Source organism: Nerophis lumbriciformis, linkage group LG02, assembly GCF_033978685.3.
Source record: "Nerophis lumbriciformis linkage group LG02, RoL_Nlum_v2.1, whole genome shotgun sequence".
In the NCBI taxonomy this organism is placed as follows: domain Eukaryota; kingdom Metazoa; phylum Chordata; class Actinopteri; order Syngnathiformes; family Syngnathidae; genus Nerophis; species Nerophis lumbriciformis.
This window is the reverse complement of record NC_084549.2, coordinates 59,238,460-59,262,618: the sequence shown is the minus strand read 5'-3', so window position 1 is coordinate 59,262,618 and position 24,159 is coordinate 59,238,460. Positions and strand designations below refer to the sequence as shown.

Below are 24,159 nucleotides of genomic sequence, written 5' to 3'. Positions count from 1 at the left end.
TCCTTTTGCAGATCTGAATGCTTATTACTTAAATGTTTACCAAAGTTTGAGATTGGCAACACTAAATTGGCCCTAGTGTGTGAATGTGAGTGTGAATGTTGTCTGTCTATCTGTGTTGGCCCTGCAATGAGGTGGCGACTTGTCCAGGGTGTACCCCGCCTTCCGCCCGATTGTAGCTGAGATAGGCTCCAGCGCCACCCCCAAAGGGAATAAGCGGTAGAAAATGGATGGATGGATGAAGCAAATCGCCACATTTAGCGAGGCTTGTTTTAAAGCAACACTTGCGCTTCCTTGTTTAAAGCGTCAGTTTTGAAGCCCAAATACCTCCATATTGTGCTTTACACACCCTCTTTATTAACCAGTAGAATTGTCGTTTCTCCAAGATGTTGTTGCTTGTATGTACTTTGTGCGTTTTGACCAGTGTTGGGACTAACGCGTTACTAAGTAACGCGTTACTGTAACGCCGTTAGTTTCGGCGGTAACTAGTAATCTAACGCGTTATTTTTTATATTCAGTAACTCAGTTACTGTTACTACATGATGCGTTACTGCGTTATTTTACGTTATTTTTTATGTAGTATTGGCTAGAAACTGAGGATCTGATCGTGTTTTATGGCAGCGAAGCAATGACATGCTTCTGATTCTTCCTCTGCGCTCTCTGTGTGTGTGTGTGTGTCTGGGTGCGGGGAGGGGAGGGGAGGGAAGGGGGGGGGGGGGCTGGGGGGATTGCGCAATATAACGTAAATTGTTGGCCAACAAAAAAGTAACCACAGAACACTATACGCCTATACAGTATAGTGTTCTGTGGTTACTTTTTGGTTGGCCAAGCGGACGTGACGACGGGCTGTCCTCACTCAGGTCCGCACGGACCCGGAGGGGGCGTGCCTTAAGTCCGGCTGAAAATCGGGAGAAATTTGGGAGAATGGTTGTCCCGGGGAGAGGCACTGAAATTCGGGAGGGTTGGCAAGTATGAGATAATCTCACTTCTTTTCTTTTGTCGAGCACAAAGAAAAGAACATTTTAGTTAAATGTAAGTTGTGTCTTGGATCAAAGATCCCGTCTACTGCCCAAAACAACAATTCAAATCTGCCTGGTTAGGCTCTGTGTATGTCACGTGTGCCTTCCTTAGGTGAAGCCAGCTTTACAGCTATGTTGTTGATTGATTGATTGATTGACACTTTTATTAGTAGATTGCACAGTACAGTACATATTCCGTACAATTGACCACTAAATGGTAACACCCCAATAAGTTTTTCAACTTGTTTAAGTCGGGGTCCACTGATTCATGATACAGATATATACTATCAAATATATACTAACATCATAATACAGTCATCACACAAGATAATCATCAGGGTATATACATTGAATTATTTACAATCCGGGGTGTGGAATATGGAGGACGAGGGGGGGGTTATCAACACTTCTGTCATCAACAATCAGCATCAACAATTGCATCATCAGAGAAATGGACATTGAAACAGTGTAGGACTGACTTGGTAGGATATGTACAGCAAGTAGTGGACACAGAGAGAGAGATCAGAAAGTATAAGAAAAAGTGTCTACATTTGATTATTTACAATCCGAAGAGGTATTATGTGGAAGGGAGGGTGTTAGTTTAGGGTTGTAGTTGCCTGGAGGTGTTCTTTTAGTGCGGTTTTGAAGGAGGATAGAGATGCCCTTTATTTTACACCTGTTGGGAGTGGATTCCATATTGAAGTGGCATAGAAAGAGAATGAGTTAAGACCTTTGTTAGTTTGGAGTCTGGGTTTAACGTGGTTAGTGTTAGTGTTATTATGCTGTTTGTTACTTATGTATGTTATGTTGCAGCTATTTAAAATAGTTTTGTCAATTTGTTCTGGCCTGAAATAAATTGGCCCTTTGAAACATATCTTTGTCTTTGTGTGTTGTATGTAGAGCACATTGCTTAGCAGAGTTCAGTGATGCAAATGTATGTCAAGTTGATCAACAGATTGTATTATTCTCCAGTGCAATAACAGTACTGAAATGAAGGCTAAAAGGGCATTAATGGGAGCTTTAAAAACAAAAAGTAGAAGAAGTAACTAAATAGTTACTTTTCACAGTAACGCATTACTTTTTGGTGTAAGTAACTGAGTTAGTAACGGAGTTACTTTTGAAATAAAGTAACTAGTAACTGTAACTAGTTACTGGTTTTCAGTAACTAACCCAACACTGGTTTTGACACACTCAATATCATGCGCCTCGGCTCAGTAGTCACCGCCGCATATGAAGGAACGGTACTGGTATTTATCAAAGTATAGTACCGATTTCAATTAATTAGTATCGCGGTACTTTATTAGAACCGGTATACCGTACAACAATAGTCTGTAATTTAGGGTAAAAAATAAAAACTAGGGATGTCCGATAATATCGGCAGTCCGATATTATCGGCCGATAAATGCTATAAAATGTAATATCAGAAATTATCGGTATCGGTTTCAAAATTGCCGGTATCGGTTTAAAAAAATAAAATGTATGACTTTTTAAAACGCCGCTGTGTACACGGGCGTAGGGAGAAGTACAGAGCGCCAATAAACCTTAAAGGCACTGCCTTTGCGTGCCGGCCCAGTCACATAATATCTACGGTTTTCACCCACACAACTGAATCCAACGCATACTTGGTCAACAGCCATACAGGTCACACTGAGGGTGGCCGTATAAACAACTTTAACACTGTTACAAATACGCGCCACACTGTGAACCCACACCAAACAAGAATGACAAACCCATTTCGGGAGAACATCCGCACCGTAACACAACATAAACACAACAGAACAAATACCCAGAACCCCTTGCAGCACTAACTCTTACGGGACGCTACAATATACAATTCCCCCCCAACCCCCTCACCCTCCTCATGCTCTCTCAGGGAGAGCATGTCGCAAATTCCAAGCTGCTGTTTTGAGGCATGTTAGAAAAAATAATGCACTTTGTGACTTCAATAATAAATATGGCAGTGCCATGTTGGCATTTTTTTCCATAACTTGAGTTGATTTATTTTGGAAAACCTTGTTACATTGTTTAATGCATCCAGCAGGGCATCACAACAAAATTAGGCATAATAATGTGTTAATTCCACGACTGTATATATCGGTATCGGTTGATATCGGTATCGGTAATTAAGAGTTGGACAATATCGGCAAAAAAACCCATTATCGGACATCTCTAATAAAAACATCAGCCTCCTGTGGTTACGTCATTGCACTAATTAAACCGATTGGCCCTCGTCGCAAGCTCTCGCTCCCTTTGTGCCTCTGAACACTCCTCTCCCGCCTCTCCCGCAGGCAAAGGGGACGTATTCGGCGACGTCTTCTGGAAGGAGGTGACGCTCGCTCAGGCATGCGCCAACGTCCGGGCCCTGACCTACTGCGACCTCCACGTCATCAAGCGCGACGCCCTGCAGAAGGTGCTGGAGTTCTACACGGCCTTCTCCAATCACTTCTCCCGCAATCTGCTGCTCACGTACAACTTGAGGAAGAGGGTGAGTGGCCAGTCAAACAAAGTGAACATGTTCAACGTGCGACAGCGGCATGAAATTGGCTCCATATATTAAACCCCCCACCCTGCCCCCTCCTGACCCTTCACTCAGGAGCAAGCGATCATTACCTCATTCATATTAAGGTCACCCTGCCCAAGAGAGCGCGGCCGAGATTGAATTGCCGGCCTATGAGGAGGCAATCTCATCTGCAAGCCGCTGCCGAATAACCGCAGAGCACTGCCGGGAAGTCCCCAGCAAGATTGAATAAGCACTGCCGCATTCAGCCCGGCTGGCATTTGCAATCGCTGAAATCCCAGAGTCGTCACGCTTTGATCGTCGAGCGGTTCAAGTAGCAAAGCTGACACGGAAAGCTTTTTTTTTTTCTCAATTCGGCATTGGTGTTGAGTAGGACGTCCACAGAGAGCAGGGAAACATTTCAGGTGGTTTCTCTTCCACGTCCAGTTTTACCTCGACGAAGAACGAAGGCACTCCTTGTGGTTAAGTCCCGACATCGACTTGAATGCAACTTCAACCTTTTCACATCAGATGCTTGTATTTGTGTGATGCACAACGTTGGAAATATCTATTTGATCCTAAGTCTGGGCGATATGGCTGAAAAATGTATCATAATATTAAAGTTTTATATTGGTCGATAATTGCCGTATTTTCCGGCACATAAGGCACACCGCTGATGGATGGTCTATTTTTGATTTTTTTTTCATATATTAGGCGCACCAGATTATAGGGCACATTAAAGGAGTCATATTTTAAAGTTAAAGTTAAAGTACCAATGATTGTCACACACACACTAGGTGTGGTGAAATGTGTCCTCTGCATTTGACCCATCACCCTTGTTCACCCCCTGGGAGGTGAGGGGAGCAGTGGGCAGCAGCGGTGGCCGCGCCCGGGAATAATTTTTTGTGATTCAACCCCCAATTCCAACCCTTGATGCTGAGTGCCGAGCAGGGAAGTAATGGGTCCCATTTTTATAGTCTTTAGTATGACTCGGCCGGCGTTTGAACTCACAACCTACCGATATAAGGGCGGATTTGATCCTAGGTCTGGGCGATATGGCTGAAAAATGTATCACGATATTAAAGTTTTATATCGGTCGATAATTGCCGTATTTTCCGGACCATAAAGCGCACCGGATTAAAAGGCGCACCGCCGATGGATGGTCTATTTTTGATCTTTTTTCATATATTAGGCGCACCAGATTATAGGGCGCATTAAAGGAGTCATATTTTAAAGTTAAAGTACCAATGATTGTCACACACACACTAGGTGTGGTGAAATTTGTCCTCTGCATTTGACCCATCCCCTTGTTCACCCCCTGGGAGGTGAGGGGAGCAGTGGGCAGCAGCGGTGGCCGCGCCCGGGAATACTTTTTGGTGATTTAACCCCCAATTCCAACCTTCGATGCTGAGTGCCAAGCAGGGAAGTAATGGGTCCCATTTTTATAGTCTTTGGTATGACTCACAACCTACCGATCTAAGGGCGGATTTGATCCTAGGTCTGGGCGATATGGCTGAAAAATGTATCACGATATTAAAGTTTGATATCGGTCGATAATTGCCGTATTTTCCGGACCATAAGGCGCACCGGATTAAAAGGCGCACCGCCGATGGATGGTGTATTTTTTATCTTTTTCCATATATTAGGCGCACCAGATTACAGGGCGCATTAGAGGAGTCATCCATCCATCCATCCATCCATCTTCTTCCGCTTATCCGAGGTCGGTTCGCGGGGGCAGCAGCCTAAGCAGGGAAGCCCAGACTTCCCTCTCCCCAGCCACTTCGTCCAGCTCTTCCTGGGGGATCCCAAAGCAGTCCCAGGCCAGCCGGGAGACATAGTTTTCCCAACGTGTCCTGGGTCTTCCCCGTGGCCTCCTACCGGTTGGACGTGCCCTAAACACCTCCCTAGGGAGGCGTTCGGGTGGCATCCTGACCAGATGCCCGAACCACCTCATCTGGCTCCTCTCCATGTGGAGGAGCAGCGGCTTTACTTTGAGCTTCTCCCGGATGGCAGAGCTTCTCACCCTATCTCAAAGGGAGAGCCCCGCCAACCGACAGAGGAAGCTCATTTCGGCCGCTTGTACTCGTGATCTTGTCCTTTCGGTCATAATCCAACGCTCATGACCATAGGTGAGGATGGGAACGTAGATCGACCGGTAAATTGAGAGCTTTGCCTTCCGGCTCAGCTCCTTCTTCACCACAACTGATCGATACAGCGTCCGCATTACTGAAGACGCTGCACCGATCCGCCTGTCGATCTCACGATCCACTCTTCCCTCACTCGTGAACAAGACTCCTAGGTACTTGAACTCCTCCACTTGGGGCAAGATCTCCTCCCCAACCCGGAGATGGAGTCATATTTTTTTTTTTTTTTTCTAAATTGAAGGACTACATAACATGTAATGGTGGTTCTTTAGTCAATATGTTGCATAGATTATGTCTTACAGATCATCTTCACCTTCGGCAGCGTCTTCTCCCCGTCATCTTTGTTGTAGCGGTGTAGCGTGCAAGGACGGGAGTGGAAGAGGTGTCAAAAAGATGGAGCTAACTGTTTTAATGACATTCAGACTTTACTTAAATCAATAACGGAGCAGCATCTTCTCATCGGGAAACAACAACACAACAATGTGTCCCGTGAAAAACCGTCCGACCGGAACTCTCTAATAACTAAAGTTCCTTGGGTGAATAATGTAAACTCACTACACCGGTGTGTTTTAGCGCTTTCATGGCGAGTTTACTGACAGATATAAGGAAGAACTTCACACTACTTTATATTAGAAATGGCAACAGCGGAGGATGAATGTCCCATAACTAGAAGATAGAGAAAAAGAAGAAGCCTATCGACTACGCCCTCAGCGGGGATGCGCGCAATTTTTCAGGATTTATGCAGATCCCAAATACAGATCAGAAGGTAAGAGAAGTTGCTTTTGCATAATATCATAACAAAACGCCAGATAATATATCTTACCTTATACGCACACCATAATACTACTCTATGTTTAATGCGCTGACAATCCTAGCTTAATTACATTTGTATGGCGTCACATTAGTGCCAAAAATCTGAGCGCATAAAAACTGTTATCGCGCGCTGATTCTCCACTTCGTGCGCGACACCCTTTTGCGCGCGCGATGCCTTTCTGCGCGCGCGCCGTCTCGGTCTGTGCGCGCTCTGTGTACTCCTGGCATCTCTCCTCGCGCTGTCATGTTTCTTTTTGGCACTTTGGGGGCGGGTATGCTTAGACGGCCCCTTCTTTCTGATTGGTCAGGCGAAAAACGCCTAAAAATGCTCAGAGCCAATCAGAAGTATAGCAGGGCGGGTCATCGTCAATATGTATCAAGATTTACGGAGGAAGAAGTGGATAAAAAAATGTCGCCCGCTGATGAAGGTTATTTCATACCACAAACACAATACAGAGTAATACAAAATGTGACCCAAATAAATAATAAGACAACAAACACCATAATCACATCTTTCAGCCAGAACTGGTCCACCAGCAATAACATCCAACCATAACATTATTTTATATTTTCACTTCTTCTTGAACATTTGTTTTCTAATTTATGGAATTTCTTTTGATTCAGCCATAAAATTAATGAAATAATCTTTGAATTTTGTTTTTAAAATGTTAAAAATAGCTTTTAATAATGTATTCTGAAACAGTTTAAAATAATCAGAGAACTGACTAACACTGACCCTACACAACTATGTTGCACAATTAAGTCTTTTTTTTTTTAAAGCGAAAGAGGTCATTTCAACAGGTACAGCATCCTATGTCATATCTACATGTAATAAGATTTGTAACAAGGCAAACCGTTTGTAAATTGGTCGAAAATCGAGCAAGTTATGGTCATTTAATTAGTACATGTACCATTGACATCAATGTAATGATTGAGGCTAGCTGTCCGAGGTAAGATGGCTACAACGTTGCTACACTGGAGAATCATTGGTCATATGAAAAATGCTCAGAGCCAATCAGAAAGGAGGGGCCGTCTAAGCATACCCGCCCCCAAAGTGCCAAAAGGGTGTCGCGCGCGCACAAAAGGGTGTCACGCGCGCACGAAGTGGAGAATCAGCGCGCGATAACAGTTTTTATGCGCTCGGATTTTTGCCACTAATGTGACGCCCTACATTTGCCATTGTAAGTTATTAGGGCTGGATGATATGTCCGAAAGCTGTATCAACATGCAAGTGTTTGTACTGACCATGTATATTATGGTTTATCATGCAGTTTTACCTTGAAATCAACTATTGGGGCGGTATGGCGTAGTGGGTAGAGCGGCCGTGCCAGAAACCTGAGGGTTGCAGGTTCGCTCCCCGCCTCTTACCATCCAAATCGCTGCCGTTGTGTCCTTGGGCAGGACACATCACCCTTGCCCCCGGTGCCGCTCACACTGGTGAATGAATGATGAATGATAGGTGGTGGTTGAAGGGGCCGTAGGCGCAAACTGGCAGCCACGCTTCCGTCAGTCTACCCCAGGGCAGCTGTGGCTACAAAAGTAGCTTACCACCACCACCAGGTGTGAATGAATAATGGGTTCTCACTTCTCTGTGAAGCGCTTTGAGTGTCTCGAAAAGCGCTATATAAATCTAATCCATTATTATTATTATTATTATTAAAACACTGTTGGAAATAAAAGCAATAATAAGACAAAATGCAACATCAGGCGCGGTGCAGGATGTATTCTGTTTCATCCTCGGCGTGCGTTCAAGAATGCACCACTGTTATTAAACACCGACATGTGTGGACGCCTCCACAACCACGCTGTTTTGCTCGCCTCCCTGGAGTCCAACTAGCAGGACTAACGGCGAACCATCAAACTAAATAAAGTCTGGAGACTTCTCCATCGAGTGTCAACACGGGCAAGACGTGCTCCCCGGTGCAATGCATGCACCGCCTGCATCTGCGCCTGCGTACGACTCCAGGGAAGGCAGACATGTAATGACTCTCATGGGATTCCAATCGATACACTAAACCACACTTGATTTGTATATTTAGTCATTGAATCAGTCCACTACAAACGGACAAATGGTTAGGTCAAGCGAGAGTGTCCAAGAAAAACATCAACATTGGATAAATGGAGCTAAAGGCTTCATGTAATACAAAAAGAGTAATCAATCAATCAATCAATGTTTATTTATATAGCCCTAAATCACAAGTGTCTCAAAGGGCTGCACAAGCCACAACGACATCCTCGGTACAGAGCCCACATAAGGGCAAGGAAAAACTCACCCCAGTGGGACGTCGATGTGAATGAGAAACCTTGGAGAGGTACCCCCCCCCCCCCCCCTCCCCACCTCTAGGGGGGGGTTACCCACATGATCAGTATTACTATTATTAATAGTAATACTGATCATGAACAAAAACACATGTGTCTTTAAATGTATGGATGACGTTTATTTAGCCCTTTTATTTGATTATTTGATTATGAATTACATGATGTAATTTGTAATCAAATGGAGTCCCACATTTGGGACCCCATCACCGCAAGTAGATTGCCGACCTATGGGAAACACTCTGTTTTAAAGGGGTGCTCAAAAAAATTGATTCACATTCGAATCGCAATTCTTATTTATTAAGATTCTACATCAATTCGCACTTTTCCAAAATCGCTATTTTTTTTTTTCTTTTTAGGAATACACAACAACCCAATGGAGCTTTTGTAACTTGCAACCTGTTTTGAAAATGTGTATGGTGATTGGTGTACCAAATAATATATCGCAAGAATCGAATCGTCACCCTAAGAATGGGATTTGAATCGAATCGTGAGGTGCCCAAAGATTCTCAACTCTACTGTTTTACCTAACATAATGAATAATGGTGATTTCAATATGGATACAAATAATAATAATAAATAAATAAATAAATAAATACAAATATTATTATAACTAATGTACCATATTTTCCGCACTATAAAACGCAACGGTATATAAGCCAGACTCACTGAATTTCATTTAAAAAATATATTTTTCCATATATTAGCCGCACCAAACTATAAGCCGCATATATATATATAAGTTGTAAAATGAGTTATTTACACAAAAATATTCTGTAAATGTTTATTTACATACCTTAATTGTTTCCAAACGGTGTTTGTAACGTGGCAGTAAAATGGCTGATCAAACAAAACAGAAGTCATCGTCATGGACCCACTAGCTGCGCAAGCTAGCTCTCCAATCAGCGAAACAGACTCAATAACTCATTTTGGTGAATTTATGAAACCAAAACAATACAAAAAGAATAATACTTGTAAACGTGTAAGCATATTCGCTAATGCTAATGACGCTAGCTTAATTAAATTTGCCATTGTAAATTAAATAATACTAACACAGATACTTGTAAACGTGTTAACATATTAGCTAATGCTAACGATGCTAGCTACATTACATTACGATAGCACTTACAAAAATGCATTAAAAAACACTCCTACAGACATCACACATGGGACAGTTTAGTAAGTAAAAATTGTTTTAGTCGTATTGTAAAACTTACAAACGCTTCTTGGAGTGACGAATTAAAGACATCCATACGAGTAGTAAACACTGTGGATGGCTAGAACAGTGTTTTTTAACCACTAGTGTGCCGTGAGATATTGTCTGGTGTGCCGTGGGAGATGTCATTTCACCTAATTGGGTTAAAAAATATTTTTTGCAAACCAGTAATTATAATCCGCAACTAATGTGCCGTTGTTGAGTGCCTGTTCTGTCTAGAGCGCGGGCATAGTAACCGTGTAATACTCTTCCATATCAGTAGATGGCAGCAGGTACCTAATTGCTTTGTGGATGTCGGGAACATGGTTTGTCATGATCACAATATGCAGACGGCAGCGGGAGGCAGTGTGCAGGTAAAAAGGTATCTAATGCTTAAACCAAAAATAAACAAAAGGCGAGTGCCGCTAGGAAAAGGCATTGAAGCTTAGGGAAGGCTATGCAAAACGAAACTAAAACTAAACTGGCTGCAAAGTAAACAAAAACAGAATGCTGGACGACAGCAAAGACTTACAGCGTGTGGAGCAGCAGACGGCGTCCACAAAGTGCATCCGTACATGACATGACAATCAACAACAAAATAGGAAACACTACACACAGGAAAACACCAAAAAAACTCAAAATAAGTCACAGCGTGATGTGACAGGTGGTGACAGTACACCTACTTTGAGACGAGCTATAGTATAGTGCAGCATGGTTGGTTATGGTTTTAATTTATATCCAACAATTGCGAGAACGACTTTTTACTGTCAATATCGGCTGCTGAGTTAAATTTTTTTTAAGTTTTCTGCTAGTGGTGTGCCTCTGGATTTTTCCAATGGAAAAAAATGTGCCTTGGCTCAAAAAAGGTTGAAAAACACTGGGCTAGAAGACGGAACGGCACTTGTACTACCGGTTCAAAGCTCAGTCTAAACAGAAAGGCAATGCAGAACAGCGGCACCTGCAGTGAGTGAAGTCGTCCAAAGGATAGCGCCATAGCACAAACAATATTATACCTGTTCGGTGTCTTGCTTGATTTTTCAATAATTATTTGAAAAAAATTCCACAAATTAGCCGCACCGTTTTATAAGCCGCAGGGTTCAAAGCGTAGGAAAAAGGTAGCAGCTTGTAGTCCGGAATTTATTTTGGCCATAAAACTGCAGTGCTACTCTTGCTGCCAACTGAACATTTTTTCGTGTCTTTGCACCAACAAACCTAACAAACTCAATTCTCCCCCCAGATGGTCTTCAGAAAAATCAGCGACGTGAAACGCGAGGAAGAAGAGCGCCAGAGACGGAAAAACGAAGCCCCCCTGAACTTGCCGCCAGATCATCCCGTGCGAAAGCTCTTCCAGCGCTTCCGGCAGCAGAGGGAGGCTCGCACCGCCACGGACAAACCCAGCGAAGAGCACGACGTGGAAAAGGGTCCCGACTACGCGGACGTGCCCAAAACGGCCATCATCACCACCAGCATTGTCACGGTAACGGAAAGCCCGGCCACGCCGTCGTCTTCGGCGACCCTGTTGTCGACGAGCCCCGGCGGCGCCCCCGCGGACAAGCTGAAGCTGCAGGTGCCGGCCCCGGTCTCCCTGGTGGGGGGTCGGGCGGCGGAGTCCGGCAAAGTGGTGAAAGGCTGGGGGCGCTTCAAGGAGTCCATGGCCAAACCCGACAACTGGAAGACGGTGTCCAAAGCGGAGTCCATGGAGACTTTGCCCGAGCGGACCAAGGGCCACGAATCCCAGTTGTCGCTGAAGAAGACGGACTCGTGCGACAGCGGCATCACCAAGAGCGACCTGCGCCTGGACAAGGTCAGCGACTTCCGCTTGACCCCGCAGGACAGGAGCCCCGTCCAGCCCCCCGAGACCAGACGCCCCTTCTACCCCATCCCCGAGCAGACGCTGCAGGCCTCGCTCCAGGAGCTCAAGCTGGAGCTGAAGGACGACCTGAAGAACATCAACGTTCGAATGTCGGGCTTGGAGGCGCAGCTCACCGAAGCGCTCCAGCTGCTCAAAGCCCGGACGCCCACCGCCGGCTCGCCGCAGCATCTCTTTGACATTTCCAGACCCGCTTCGCCGGAAGTGGACAAGGAGGACATCTTCTCTTGAGAGAAACCGGACGCGCCCGGCGCCATTTTACCGTAAGCTCAGCTGGAATCCGCTAATGTCCTGATTACGCGGACAGCTGGGGCCGCACCGGGGACGCCTTTTAGGCGAGGCCACACCCCACGGCGAGTGACCAGGGAGACGTCACGCCGAGAAGCCAAGGCGGAAGCTCCGAGGTAACACTCCACGGCCGTTAATTTGTAGATACCAAACTCGTCTTACTGGTTTCCAGAACGGCATGACTCCAACGTTGGTGTTCGATTCCTTGCATGACGTATATCAGCTCAGCCTGCAGATGCTGCGTGTTCGATTTGAGCGAGGCGACTCGTTGGCGTTACTAACGTCGGCGTGGCGGCGAAAGAGGCCGGTCGAGAGTTGCGCCGCCAGTGACGTACGCTCTTTTGTTACGGTGCCGTTGAGGGTTGCTTATGAATTATACAACAGCAAACGGTACGAGAAGTTATTGCTATTAACGAGGGATAAACTAAACTAGCGTGACTTTTTTATTTATTTTTTTTACATAGCATGAAAACACGCCTAACCAGACTCACTCTAATTATTGTGTGAATGCTCCAAAGCATTCACACATATGGTTTTCTACACCAAAATTCTTCTTCTTCTTCTTCTTGTCCAGTTTTTGGCGCGCTCTTCGTTCCACATTTTTCACCCGATTCAAACCGTTCCAGCTTCAAACTGTTCGGCCTATTCGGGAATCGCGGGCTTTCCCTTAAAAAATTCCCAGATTTTCCAGAATTCCAGGTTTTCCGGGACATTTTTCCCATTCAAAATGAATTGGCCATTTTTCAAACTTTCACCATTTCCACATTTTTCAACCTATTCAAACCATTCCACCTTCAACATATTCCACCATTCTGGAAATTCAAGCTACTGTTAATCCAAGTTCCAAAAAATTCCAGGATTTTCCAGAATTCCAGGTTTTCCGGGACATTTTTCCCATTCAAAATGAATTGGCCATTTTTCAAACTTTCACCATTTCCACATTTTTCAACCTATTCAAACCATTCCACCTTCAACATATTCCACCATTCTGGAAATTCAAGCTACCGTTATTCCAAGTTCCAAACAATTCCAGGATTTTCCAGAATTCCAGGTTTTCCGGGACATTTTTCCCATTCAAAATGAATTGGCCATTTTTCAAACTTGCACCATTTCCACATTTTTCAACCTATTCAAACCATTCCACCTTCAACATATTCCACCATTCTGGAAATTCAAGCTACCGTTATTCCAAGTTCCAAAAAATTCCAGGATTTTCCAGAATTCCAGTTTTTCCGGGACATTTTTCCCATTCAAAATGAATTGGCCATTTTTCAAACTTTCACCATTTCCACATTTTTCAACCTATTCAAACCATTCCACCTTCAACATATTCCACCATTCTGGAAATTCAAGCTACCGTTATTCCAAGTTCCAAAAAATTCCAGGATTTTCCAGAATTCCAGTTTTTCTGGGACATTTTTCCCATTCAAAATGAATTGGCCATTTTTCAAACTTTCACCATTTCCACATTTTTCAACCTATTCAAACCATTCCACCTTCAACATATTCCACCATTCTGGAAATTCAAGCTACCGTTATTCCAAGTTCCAAAAAATTCCAGGATTTTCCAGAATTCCAGTTTTTCCGGGACATTTTTCCCATTCAAAATGAATTGGCCATTTTTCAAACTTTCACCATTTCCACATTTTTCAACCTATTCAAACCATTCCACCTTCAACATATTCCACCATTCTGGAAATTCAAGCTACCGTTATTCCAAGTTCCAAAAAATTCCAGGATTTTCCAGAATTCCAGGTTTTCCGGGACATTTTTCCCATTCAAAATGAATTGGCCATTTTTCAAACTTTCACCATTTCCACATTTTTCAACCTATTCAAACCATTCCACCTTCAACATATTCCACCATTCTGGAAATTCAAGCTATCGTTATTCCAAGTTCCAAAAAATTCCAGGATTTTCCAGAATTCCAGGTTTTCCAGGACATTTTTCCCATTCAAAATGAATTGGCCATTTTTCAAACTTTCACCATTTCCACATTTTTCAACCTATTCAAACCATTCCACCTTCAACATATTCCACCATTCTGGAAATTCAAGCTACCGTTATTCCAAGTTCAAAAAAATTCCAGGATTCCTGGTTTTGCAAAGCCCTATTTCCACCCCCTTTTTCCACAACTACTCCTTCCACATTTTTCAACCCACTTCAACCATTTCACCGTCAAAACATTCCTCTTAGTTAGGACAAAAACAAAGTTGTTTTTTGAACTGGAAAAATTCCCAGTTTTCCTGAAATTCCAGGAATTCCGTAACACCATTTCTCAATTCAACATGTTACTACTTCAACATTTCTCGACCGATTTGAAAAATTTCAACACCAACCATTTCAACTCATTCAGACCATTCAAGTTACCGTTATTCCAAGTTCAAATAAATTCCAGGATTTTCCAGAATTCCTGGTTTTGCAAAGCCCTATTTCCACCCCCTTTTTTCCACAACTACTCCTTCCACATTTTTCAACCATTTCACCGTCAAAACATTCCTCTTAGTTAGGACAAAAACGAAGTTGTTTTTTGAACTGGAAAATTCCCGGTTTTCCTGAAATTCCAGGAATTCCGTAACACCATTTCTCAAATCAACATGTTACTACTTCAACATTTCTCGACCGATTTGAAAAATTTCAACACCAACCATTTTAACTCATTCAGACCATTCAAGTTGTTTACCATTTTCAAAAAAATTCCAGATTTTCCCGAAATTCCCTAATACCATTTACTACTTCAACATTTCTTGCCCGATTTCAACAATTCCAACACCAACCAATTCAGCTCATTCAGGACATTAATGCTCCTAATCATTTTCAAAAAAATCCCGCTTTTCCCAAAATTCCCAAATTTCCAGGAAGTTCCCATTGAAATGAATGGGACATTTTTCCAAGTCGCACAATTCCCACCTTTTTCAACCTATTCAAACCATTGCAACATTAACACATTCCACTCATCCTGGACATTCAAACTAACACTATCCCAAGTTCCAAACCAAATTCCGGTTTCCCTGGAAATTCAAACTCGACAACATTCAAACCATTCCAACATTCAGACCATTTCCGCGTTTAAACGATTTCAACATTCAAACCATTTCTACATTCATCCTACTTTCCATTAGCATTTCAGTTCAGCGTCAGCTCTCCAACATTCAAACCATTTCAACATTCAAACTATTCTTACATTCATACTACATTCTGTCATCATTTCACTTCATCTTCAGTATTGGAGCATTCACACGCAATTCATTCAGGAATTGCCTCTTCTAGTTAAATATCATTTACATCTCAGTGCACAATTCCATTTTTAGAGCGTCGAGAGTTGAAAGGTAATTGTTTACATTTTTGTTCTACTGGATTGCATGCAAAAAAAAACCTGTGGGCAAAAGACAACCTCTTTTTGGTGGTTGCTATGTACGTTTAGAGGAAATATGCCAACATAAAATGTGCATTTATTTCCATTGGGCATTGCCTTATGGTTTGGAATATTTTTAAAAATTAAAATATATATATATGTATATATTTAAAAAATATATACTAAATTAAATATCCACACAATTTATTTTGAGGTGTTTTTTTTTAAATGCCAAACATTTACAAACACTGTATATGAAAATTATTTTTGAAATGGTTTCATCATAAAGATTAAAATACCTCTGTAACCAATTGAAAGGTATTTTATTCTGTGCACTCAAATAAAACATAAAATAACTTTTAGTGTGTGCAATGAATTTGTGTATCGTATACATTTATGGAGCGCCACAAACACATTTAGTACTCCCGCGCTCATAAACACATGACAACACACACGGGGGCCTCATGTAGTAAGAGTTGCAAAAAATAGACGTTCAAATCTGGAAAATCACGTATACGTGAAAAAATTACGTGACTTACAACAAAATGTGTTTATACTGCTCACATTTGCCCGATGAGGGTTTTATGTGATGTGAAAGACTTAGGCTCTTGTTTGATTCCTCAATGTACTATCATAACACAGGAGAGATTCTTGCGGGGGCAGTATATGGACATGGCAAAGGAGTCACAGGATCACTTAATGACAGCAACAGGTGGCGAAAAAAAAAAAGAAGTGAATATTTTGTTCCATGATCAGATATTATTTAAGTTGAATATATGTGCAATTCAATTTGTGATAAATCTAGATTTAAATAAATATATTAAGTGCTTTATTGACGTACAGTATTTCCAGGGTTTTGCGGGACTTTTTATTGATTCAAAAAACAAATTTAAAAAAGGACCAGCAACAAATCTAATCACAAGTTTTTTGGAGACATTAAAGCATGTATAGCTCTTCTCCACGAGCAGCTGTGGGCCCCTCTCGTCTCTAAAAGCACTCACAGGTGCCTTTGTTTTGTTTGGGACATTAAAAAAAAATTGTAATTCTTAACATATTTGTTTTACTTTTCACCTTTTTTTTTTTACTCCCTACTCAAATACGTCATGGCCAATAATGCCAATTCGACAAGTACATCAATTTGTCATCCTCCCCCCCCCACTACAGCCACAAATAGATTACAGTCCTGTGGGAAACACAGCAAGCAAAGTTGAGTAATAATGATTCATGTGATAATCTTTGTTATTATATAATTTTAGGGCTCCAGTGATTAATTCAGTGTTAATTAATGTAATTAATTAATTACTGATTAATGTAATTAATCAGTGTGAATTAATGAATTCCATTGTTATTTCTCAGCTGCGGTAATACCCTTTTTCACCACGTGTGGCAGTGATACAATATCAACAGAAGTCTGGAGCTAAAGTCATAGAGAAGTTTATTAAGCGCAAAAATTATGACTATAGTGGTGAAACTGTATTATAATTTGCACTTTTAATTTTGACACTTTAGTTAAGAAATATATTATTATTTAATGTACTGCGTAACTATATCATTTACTTTTTAATCAGTTTTTGAGTACTTGCGTCCGCAGTATATTTATTAGTATTTATCTTTTGTAATCAGCCTGACCTAAGCCTTGATAATCATCTCTGTGATTAACACATGCTTTTGAAGGGTTATCATATAAACTGTATTTAGGTTAGATATAATTATTGAATATGGTTAAAAACAAGAGTAAGATGATTAATTCGGTGTTAAATATTTGAGTGGAAGTGGAGTGGAAGATTTGGTCCCAGAGGTCAAAAAAGTTGAGAATCTTTATATTGTATATTAAATTAAATGACTAATATAACTTACTCAGTGGCCTCGTGGTTAGTGGTTAGAGTGGCCACCCTGAGATCGGTAGGTTGTGAGTTCAAACCCCGGCCGAGTCATACCAAAGACTATAAAAATGGGACCCATTACCTCCCTGCTTGACACTCAGCATCAATGGTTGAAATTGGGGGTTAAATCACCAAACATTATACCCAGGCGCGGCCCCCGCTACTGCTCACTGCTCCCCTCACCTCCCAGGGAGTGAACAAGGGGATGGGTCAAATGCAGAGGACAAATTTCACCACACCTAGTGTGTGTGTGACAATCATTCGAACTTTAACTTTAACTTAATAAGTAACAAAAAAGAATAACGGTTAAAGCAAGCAGAAGCTATTTTCCTTAAAATGCACATGAATGCTATAAAGTGGTTTATCTACAAAACCCAAAACCAGTAAAGTTGGCACATTGTGTAAATAAAAAAAGAATACAATGATTTGCAAATCCTTTTCAACTTTTATTCAATTGAATAGACTGCAAAGACAAGATATTTAATGTTCGAACTGAACAACGTAATTTTTTTTTGCAAATAATCATTAACTTGGAATTTAATGGCAGCAACACATTGCAAAAAAGTTGGCCCAGGGGCATTTTTACCACTGTGTTACATGGCCTTTCCTTTTAACAACACTCAGTAAACGTTTGGGAACTGAGTAGACACATTTTTTAAGCTTCTCAGGTGGAATTATTTCCCATTCTTGCTTGATGTACAGCTTAAGTTGTTCAACAGTCCGGGGGTCTCCGTTGTGGTATTTTAGGCTTCATAATGCGCCACACATTTTCAATGGGAGACAGGTCTGGACTACAGGCAGGCCAGTCTAGTACCCGCACTCTTTTACTACGAAGCCACGCTGTTGTAACACGTGGCTTGGCATTGTCTTGCTGAAATAAGCAGGGGCGTCCATGATAACGTTGCTTGGTTGGCAACATATGTTGCTCCAAAACCTGTATGTACCTTTCAGCATTAATGATGCCTTCACCTGATGTGTAAGTTACCCATGTCTTGGGCACTAATACACCCCCATACCATCACAGATGCTGGCTTTTCCACTTTGCGCCTATAACAGTCCGGATGGTTCTTTTCCTCTTTTGTCCGGAAACTATTTGAAATGTGGAATCGTCAGATCACAGAACACTTTTCCACTTTGTATCAGTCCATCTTAGATGAGCTCAGGCTCAACAAAGCCGGCAGCGTTTCTGGGTGTTGTTGATAAATGGCTTTCACTTTGCATAGTAGAGTTTGTAGCGACGAACTGTAGTTACTGACAGTGGTTTTCTGAAGTGGTCCTGAGCCCATGTGGTGATATCCTTTACACACTGATGTCGCTTTTTGATGCAGTACCGCCTGAGGGATCGAAGGTCCGTAATATCACCGCTTACGTGCAGTGATTTCTCCAGATTCTCTGAACATTTTGATGATATTACGGACCAACGAGGGTGAAATCCCAAAATTCCTTGCAATAGCTCGTTGAGAAATGTTGTTCTTAAACTGTTGGAAAATTTGCTCACGCATTTGTTCACAAAGTGGTAACCCTCGCCCCATCCTTGTTTGTGAATGACGGAGCATTTCATGGAAGCTGCTTTTATACCCAATCATGGCACCCACCTGTTCCCAATTAGCCTGTTCACCTGTGGGATGTTCCAAATAAGTGTTTGATGAGCTTTCCTCAACTTTCTCAGTCTTTTTTGCCACTTGTGCCAGCTTATTTGTAACATGTTGCAGGCATCAAATTCCAAATGAGCTAATATTTGCAAAAAATAACAACGTTTACGAGTTCGAACATTAAGTATCTTGTCTTTGCAGTCTATTCAATTGAATATAAGTTGAAAAGGATTTGCAAATCATTGTATTCTGTTTTTATTTACCATTACCAGCATGCCAACTTCACTGGTTTTGGGGTTTGTAATTGAACTAACTAACGTTTTACTAAAATAATAATTGCAGATCTTCATGATTTCTATTGCATCAATCAGCAGCATAACCATGTCTACAGAATATCCACACTACTCAGATTTATAAAACAAAGAAGTGTTTTTTATGGCGGTAAAATATGTGGTCCACTCTGCCTTTTTCTTTCCGTGTATGGAAAAAAGAAGCGGCGTGTCCTGTATTATTCATTATTCATATGTATAATTTATCTTTTATTTATTTTTTACACGACTTCTCTTTTATCAGAGGCAGAGGCGGCCTGGGAAGGATGCGGCAGCAAAGAGAGGGAAAAACGCTATCAAAAATTTAGCTGACTAAAAATAAAAGTAGCGCTCGTCATCAGAGGGCGGGAAGTGGAAAATAGATCTTTAAAAATATCCGCGCTTACACACCTCCATCAGCTCGGAAAAGCAGCGAGCTCGCACAATTAGGCGCAAAGTCCACTTTTATGACTGGGGACTAAAGGGGCTTTTAAAGGCGAGTGTGTCAATATGGTACATGTTTAATCAGGCCCGCGCCATGAGCCTCTTTGAATTGATGATCTGGCAGCTCCAACGTGAGCCCTGGATTAACGTGTCGCTAATCTCATTAGGCACAAAGGAATAAAGCTTTTTCACAACACAAGAACACGGCTCGCTAATTGGCCCGCGCCTCAATTAGCAGCTGACGTGCGGCGCGGCCTCACTTTTGAACACTTTTCGCAGGCGTACTTTACAAAAGCGCGGCCTTTCCACCTCGAAACCCACGCAGAGAGCTGACGGATTCCTTTGATCCCGTCTTTATTCCAGAAAGTCGGCGCACGTAACTGCAGGGGCAAAACGATCAGTTAACATCAAGGTTTGTTAGCAGGGCTTCTGCACGCCATTCAAGCCTTTTAAAACATGACCAACTTTTGAACTTTTTATTGGAGTTAGTTGTCAGAAATGATGACTAAATGACCCCTTAGTGCAGGGGTCGGCAACCCGCGGCTCCGGAGCCGCATGCGGCTCTTTGATCACTTTGATGCGGCTCAGCAGCTTACTTGCTGAACCCCCCAATTTTCCCGTGAGACTTACGGATTTCAGTGCCTCTCGCAGAAAACTCCCGGGTTTAATATTAACCGATTTTCACCCTTACGGCTATAATAAGGGCGTGCCATGATGGTACAACATTTGGCGCCCTCCAAATTCTGTAGCGTGGCAGCCTAACACTTGTTATACTATATACATTTTCTGCTTGCACACGTACTTGACAGCAAGGCATACTTGGTCAACAGCCACACAGGTTACACTGACGGTGGTCATATAAAACAACTTTAACACTCTTACTAATAATGCGCCACACTTTGAACCAAAACCAAACAAGAATGACAAACACATTTCGGGAGAACATCTGCACCTTAACACAACATAAACACAACAGAACAAATACCCAGAATCCCATGCAGCCCTGACTCTTCCGGGCTACATTATACACTCCTGCTACCACCAAACCCCGCCCCCACCCCAACCCTGCCCCCCCCCCCCCCCCCCCCCTCTCTCTCTCTCTGTGCGTTGGTTGAGGTGGGCGGGGTTTGGTAGCACCAGTCATATAAAACCCGCGTGCCGCACCAGCTTTCAAAGTCTACATAAAGGTGTGGTCAGCGTGTCTGAGACCCCTGGTTATACATAGCACAAAGCAAAAAAAATACTTTGTATGCAGTGTTATTTCATTTAAAATTTCAAAAAAAATTTGCGGCTCCCATTGTTTTCTATAATTTGTGAAACTGGTCAAAATGGCTCTTTGACTGGTAAAGGTTGCCGACCCCTGCCTTAGTGCAATGGTTCTCAACCTTTTTTCAGTGATGTACCCCCTGTGAATTTTTTTTTAATTCAAGTACCCCCTAATCAGAGCAAAGCATTTTTGGTTGAAAGAAAGAGATAAAGAAGTAAAATACAGCACTATGTCATCAGTTTCTGATTTATTAAATTGTATAACAGTGCAAAATATTGCTCATTTGTAGTGGTCTTTCTTGAACTATTTGGAAAAAAGATAGGTTTTAATTTATATTTATAAAGGATTTTGGAATTGTTGCTATTTTTAGAATATTTAAAAAAAATCTCACGTACCCCCAGGGGTACGCGTACCCCCATTTGAGAACCACTGCCTTAGTGCATGGGTGTCAAACTCTGGTGTAATTTCACTTGGCCCTTGAGGCGATATCAACTTAACACTAGAGCTGGCCCGCCGATTATATACAGCGGCGGTGCCGCGGCAACACCACATTCAACGCTAATTCTCATACTTGCCAACCCTCCCAGGAGACTCCCTAATTTCAGTGCACCTCCCGAAAATCGTCACTTCCGCTTTTCATCCAGTCCAACGAGTGCTGGCCCAGTCACATAATATGTGCGGCTTCTGCACGCACACACAAGTGAATGCAAACGCATACTTGATCAACAGAAATACAGGTTACACTGAGGGTGGCCGTATAAACAACTTTAACACTGTTACAAATATGCGCCACACTGTGAACCCACACCAAACAAGAATGACAAACACATTTTGGGAGAACATCTGCACCGTAACACATACAAACATAAACACAACAGGGGGGGGGGGGGGTTTGTTTGGTGGTAGCGGGGGGTGTATTTTGTAGCGTCCCGGAAGAGTTAGTGCTGCAAGGGTTTCTGGGTATTTGTTCTGTTGTGTTACGGTGCGGATATTCTCTCGAAATGTGTTTGTCATTCTTGTTTGGTGTGGGTTCACAGTGTGGCGTATATTTCTAGCAGTGTTAAAGTTGTTTATACGGCCACAGTAGTGTAAATGGCTGTAACATTTCTTTTTTTAAATTCCTTCTTTTGGAAATAATTAGAGATGTCCGATAATGGCTTTTTTGCGGGGGGGTGTATATTGTAGCGTCCCGGAAGAGTTAGTGCTGCAAGGGGTTCTGGGTATTTGTTGTGTTGTGTTTATGTTGTGTTACGGTGCGGATGTTCTCCCGAAATGTGTTTGTCATTCTTGTTTGGTGTGGGTTCACAGTGTGGCGTATATTTCTAACAGTGTTAAAGTTGTTTATACTGGCACCCTCAGTGTAACCTGTATCGCTGTTGATCAAGTATGCGTCTCATTCACGTGTGTGTGCGTACAGAAGCCGCACATTTCTTGTGACTGGGCCGCCACGTTGCTAGAATGGATGAAAAGCGATCGTGACGAGCGGTCGTGACGACAGCTCGTAGAGGACGTTAAAGGCAGTCCCTTTAAGGCACGCCCCCAAGACTGTGGTCCGGGTGGACTACGAGATATAATGACTGATGAACATCTACCTGCGTTCGATAATGAGGGTTGCCTCAGCTCAAAGCTCGAGCCCCGACATTAATGAACTAGCATCTAAGAAAAGATGGCAGGTATCTGACTTGGGCACATCAGATTAGATCAGTGTGTTGCAAACTGAGCAGTTTAAAGTCCTGAATGGTTGGTTTATTCATTGTTATTTGATTTTCAAATGTGTTAGCCTGTGGAAAAAGTTAATGTTGATATTTACCTCAGAAGGCTGCAAATAGAAAAGAGGCATTCAATTTTTATTTAAATTGTGTTTGATATGCCATTGATATTTTTTAATTAGTATTATTATTATTTGAAACTCGATTTTGCATTTCACTATAAAGTTATGTAAGCCTTGCTTGTTCAATATTTAATGCAAAACTTGTTTGGGTCCCTATTAAAAGGTTAATTTGTTCAACCTTGGCCCGCGGCTTTGTTCAGTTTTAAATTTTGGCCCACTCTGTATTTGAGTTTGACACCCCTGCCTTAGTGAGTATGTGGCACACTCAATGGCTGTATGGACACGGCACTGAAGTAAAAAAGTCCCGACAGTAGTAATAATAGTAATACCAATTAGAGCTGGGTGATATGGCTGGAAACTGTAGCACAAGATAGATGTTTTGTATCGGTCAATTTTTTTATTTTTTTTTAGGTTTAAACAAATACATTGTGTGAAAAAGCTATCATAAAATGTTAGTATACTAGACTTAGACTTAAACTTCCTTTTATTGTCATTCAAATTTGAACTTTACAGTACAGATAAGAACGAAATGTTGCATTAGCTCGTTGTAGTGCAGGATAAAAGAGCAACAAGGTGCAGATATAAATAAATAGATTACTGTACAGATAAATATATTGCACTTTTGCAACTAACATTACAATGTTATGATGGGAACAGTTAACATGCTTACAAGATGGCGGCAAGTATCAAAAGCCATGGTTTTTAGGTACTAATGAAACAATTCTAGCATTAAACATTAGCATGTTAACATAGGAGAAATGAACTTACCTCTAAGATGGTGCCAAGTATTAAAAGCCATGATTTTTAGGTTTAAACATTAAAATGTGTTAAAAAGCTAGCGTAGAACATTAGCATGCTAACATTACTATGTCATGTATCAAAACTAGAGATGTCCGATAATATCGGACTCCTGATATTATCGGCCGATAAATGCTTTAAAATGTAATATCGGAAATTATCGGTATCTGTTTCAAAAAGTAAAATTTATGACTTTTTAAAACGCCGCTGTACGGAGTGGTACACGGACGTAGGGAGAAGTACAGAGCAGTTGCGTCTCCCAGTCATACTTGCCAACCCTCCCGATTTTCCCGGGAGACTCACGAATTTCAGTGCCCCTCCCGAAAATCTCCCGGGGCAACCATCCTCCCAAATTTCTCCCGATTTCCACCCGGACAACAATATTGGGGGCGTGCCTTAAATGCACTGCCTTTGCGTGCCGGCCCAACCACATAATATCTACGGCTTTTCACACACATAAGTGAATGCAAATCATACTTGGTCAACAGCCATACAGGTCACACTGAGGGTGGCCGTATAAACAACTTTAACACTGTTACAAA

The 24,159-nt window shown here is 42.1% G+C and overlaps 2 protein-coding genes across 5 annotated transcripts in view; one reads left to right on the top strand and one right to left on the bottom strand.

The window, feature by feature from the left end:
* Positions 1-15,805, top strand: part of kcnh1a (potassium voltage-gated channel, subfamily H (eag-related), member 1a) — a 135,635-nt gene extending 119,830 nt beyond the window's left edge. For all 4 annotated transcript variants that reach the window (XM_061965726.2, XM_061965718.2, XM_061965708.2 and 1 more), the window contains 2 exons: positions 3,305-3,501; positions 11,219-15,805. In XM_061965726.2, coding sequence (XP_061821710.2) covers positions 3,305-3,501; positions 11,219-12,082 — 1,061 coding nt within the window. In that variant the 3' untranslated portion in view covers positions 12,083-15,805. The remainder of the gene's footprint in view (positions 1-3,304; positions 3,502-11,218) is intronic.
* hhat (hedgehog acyltransferase) overlaps positions 1-24,159 on the bottom strand; it is a 193,883-nt gene that overhangs the window by 88,061 nt on the left and 81,663 nt on the right. The window lies entirely within an intron of this gene.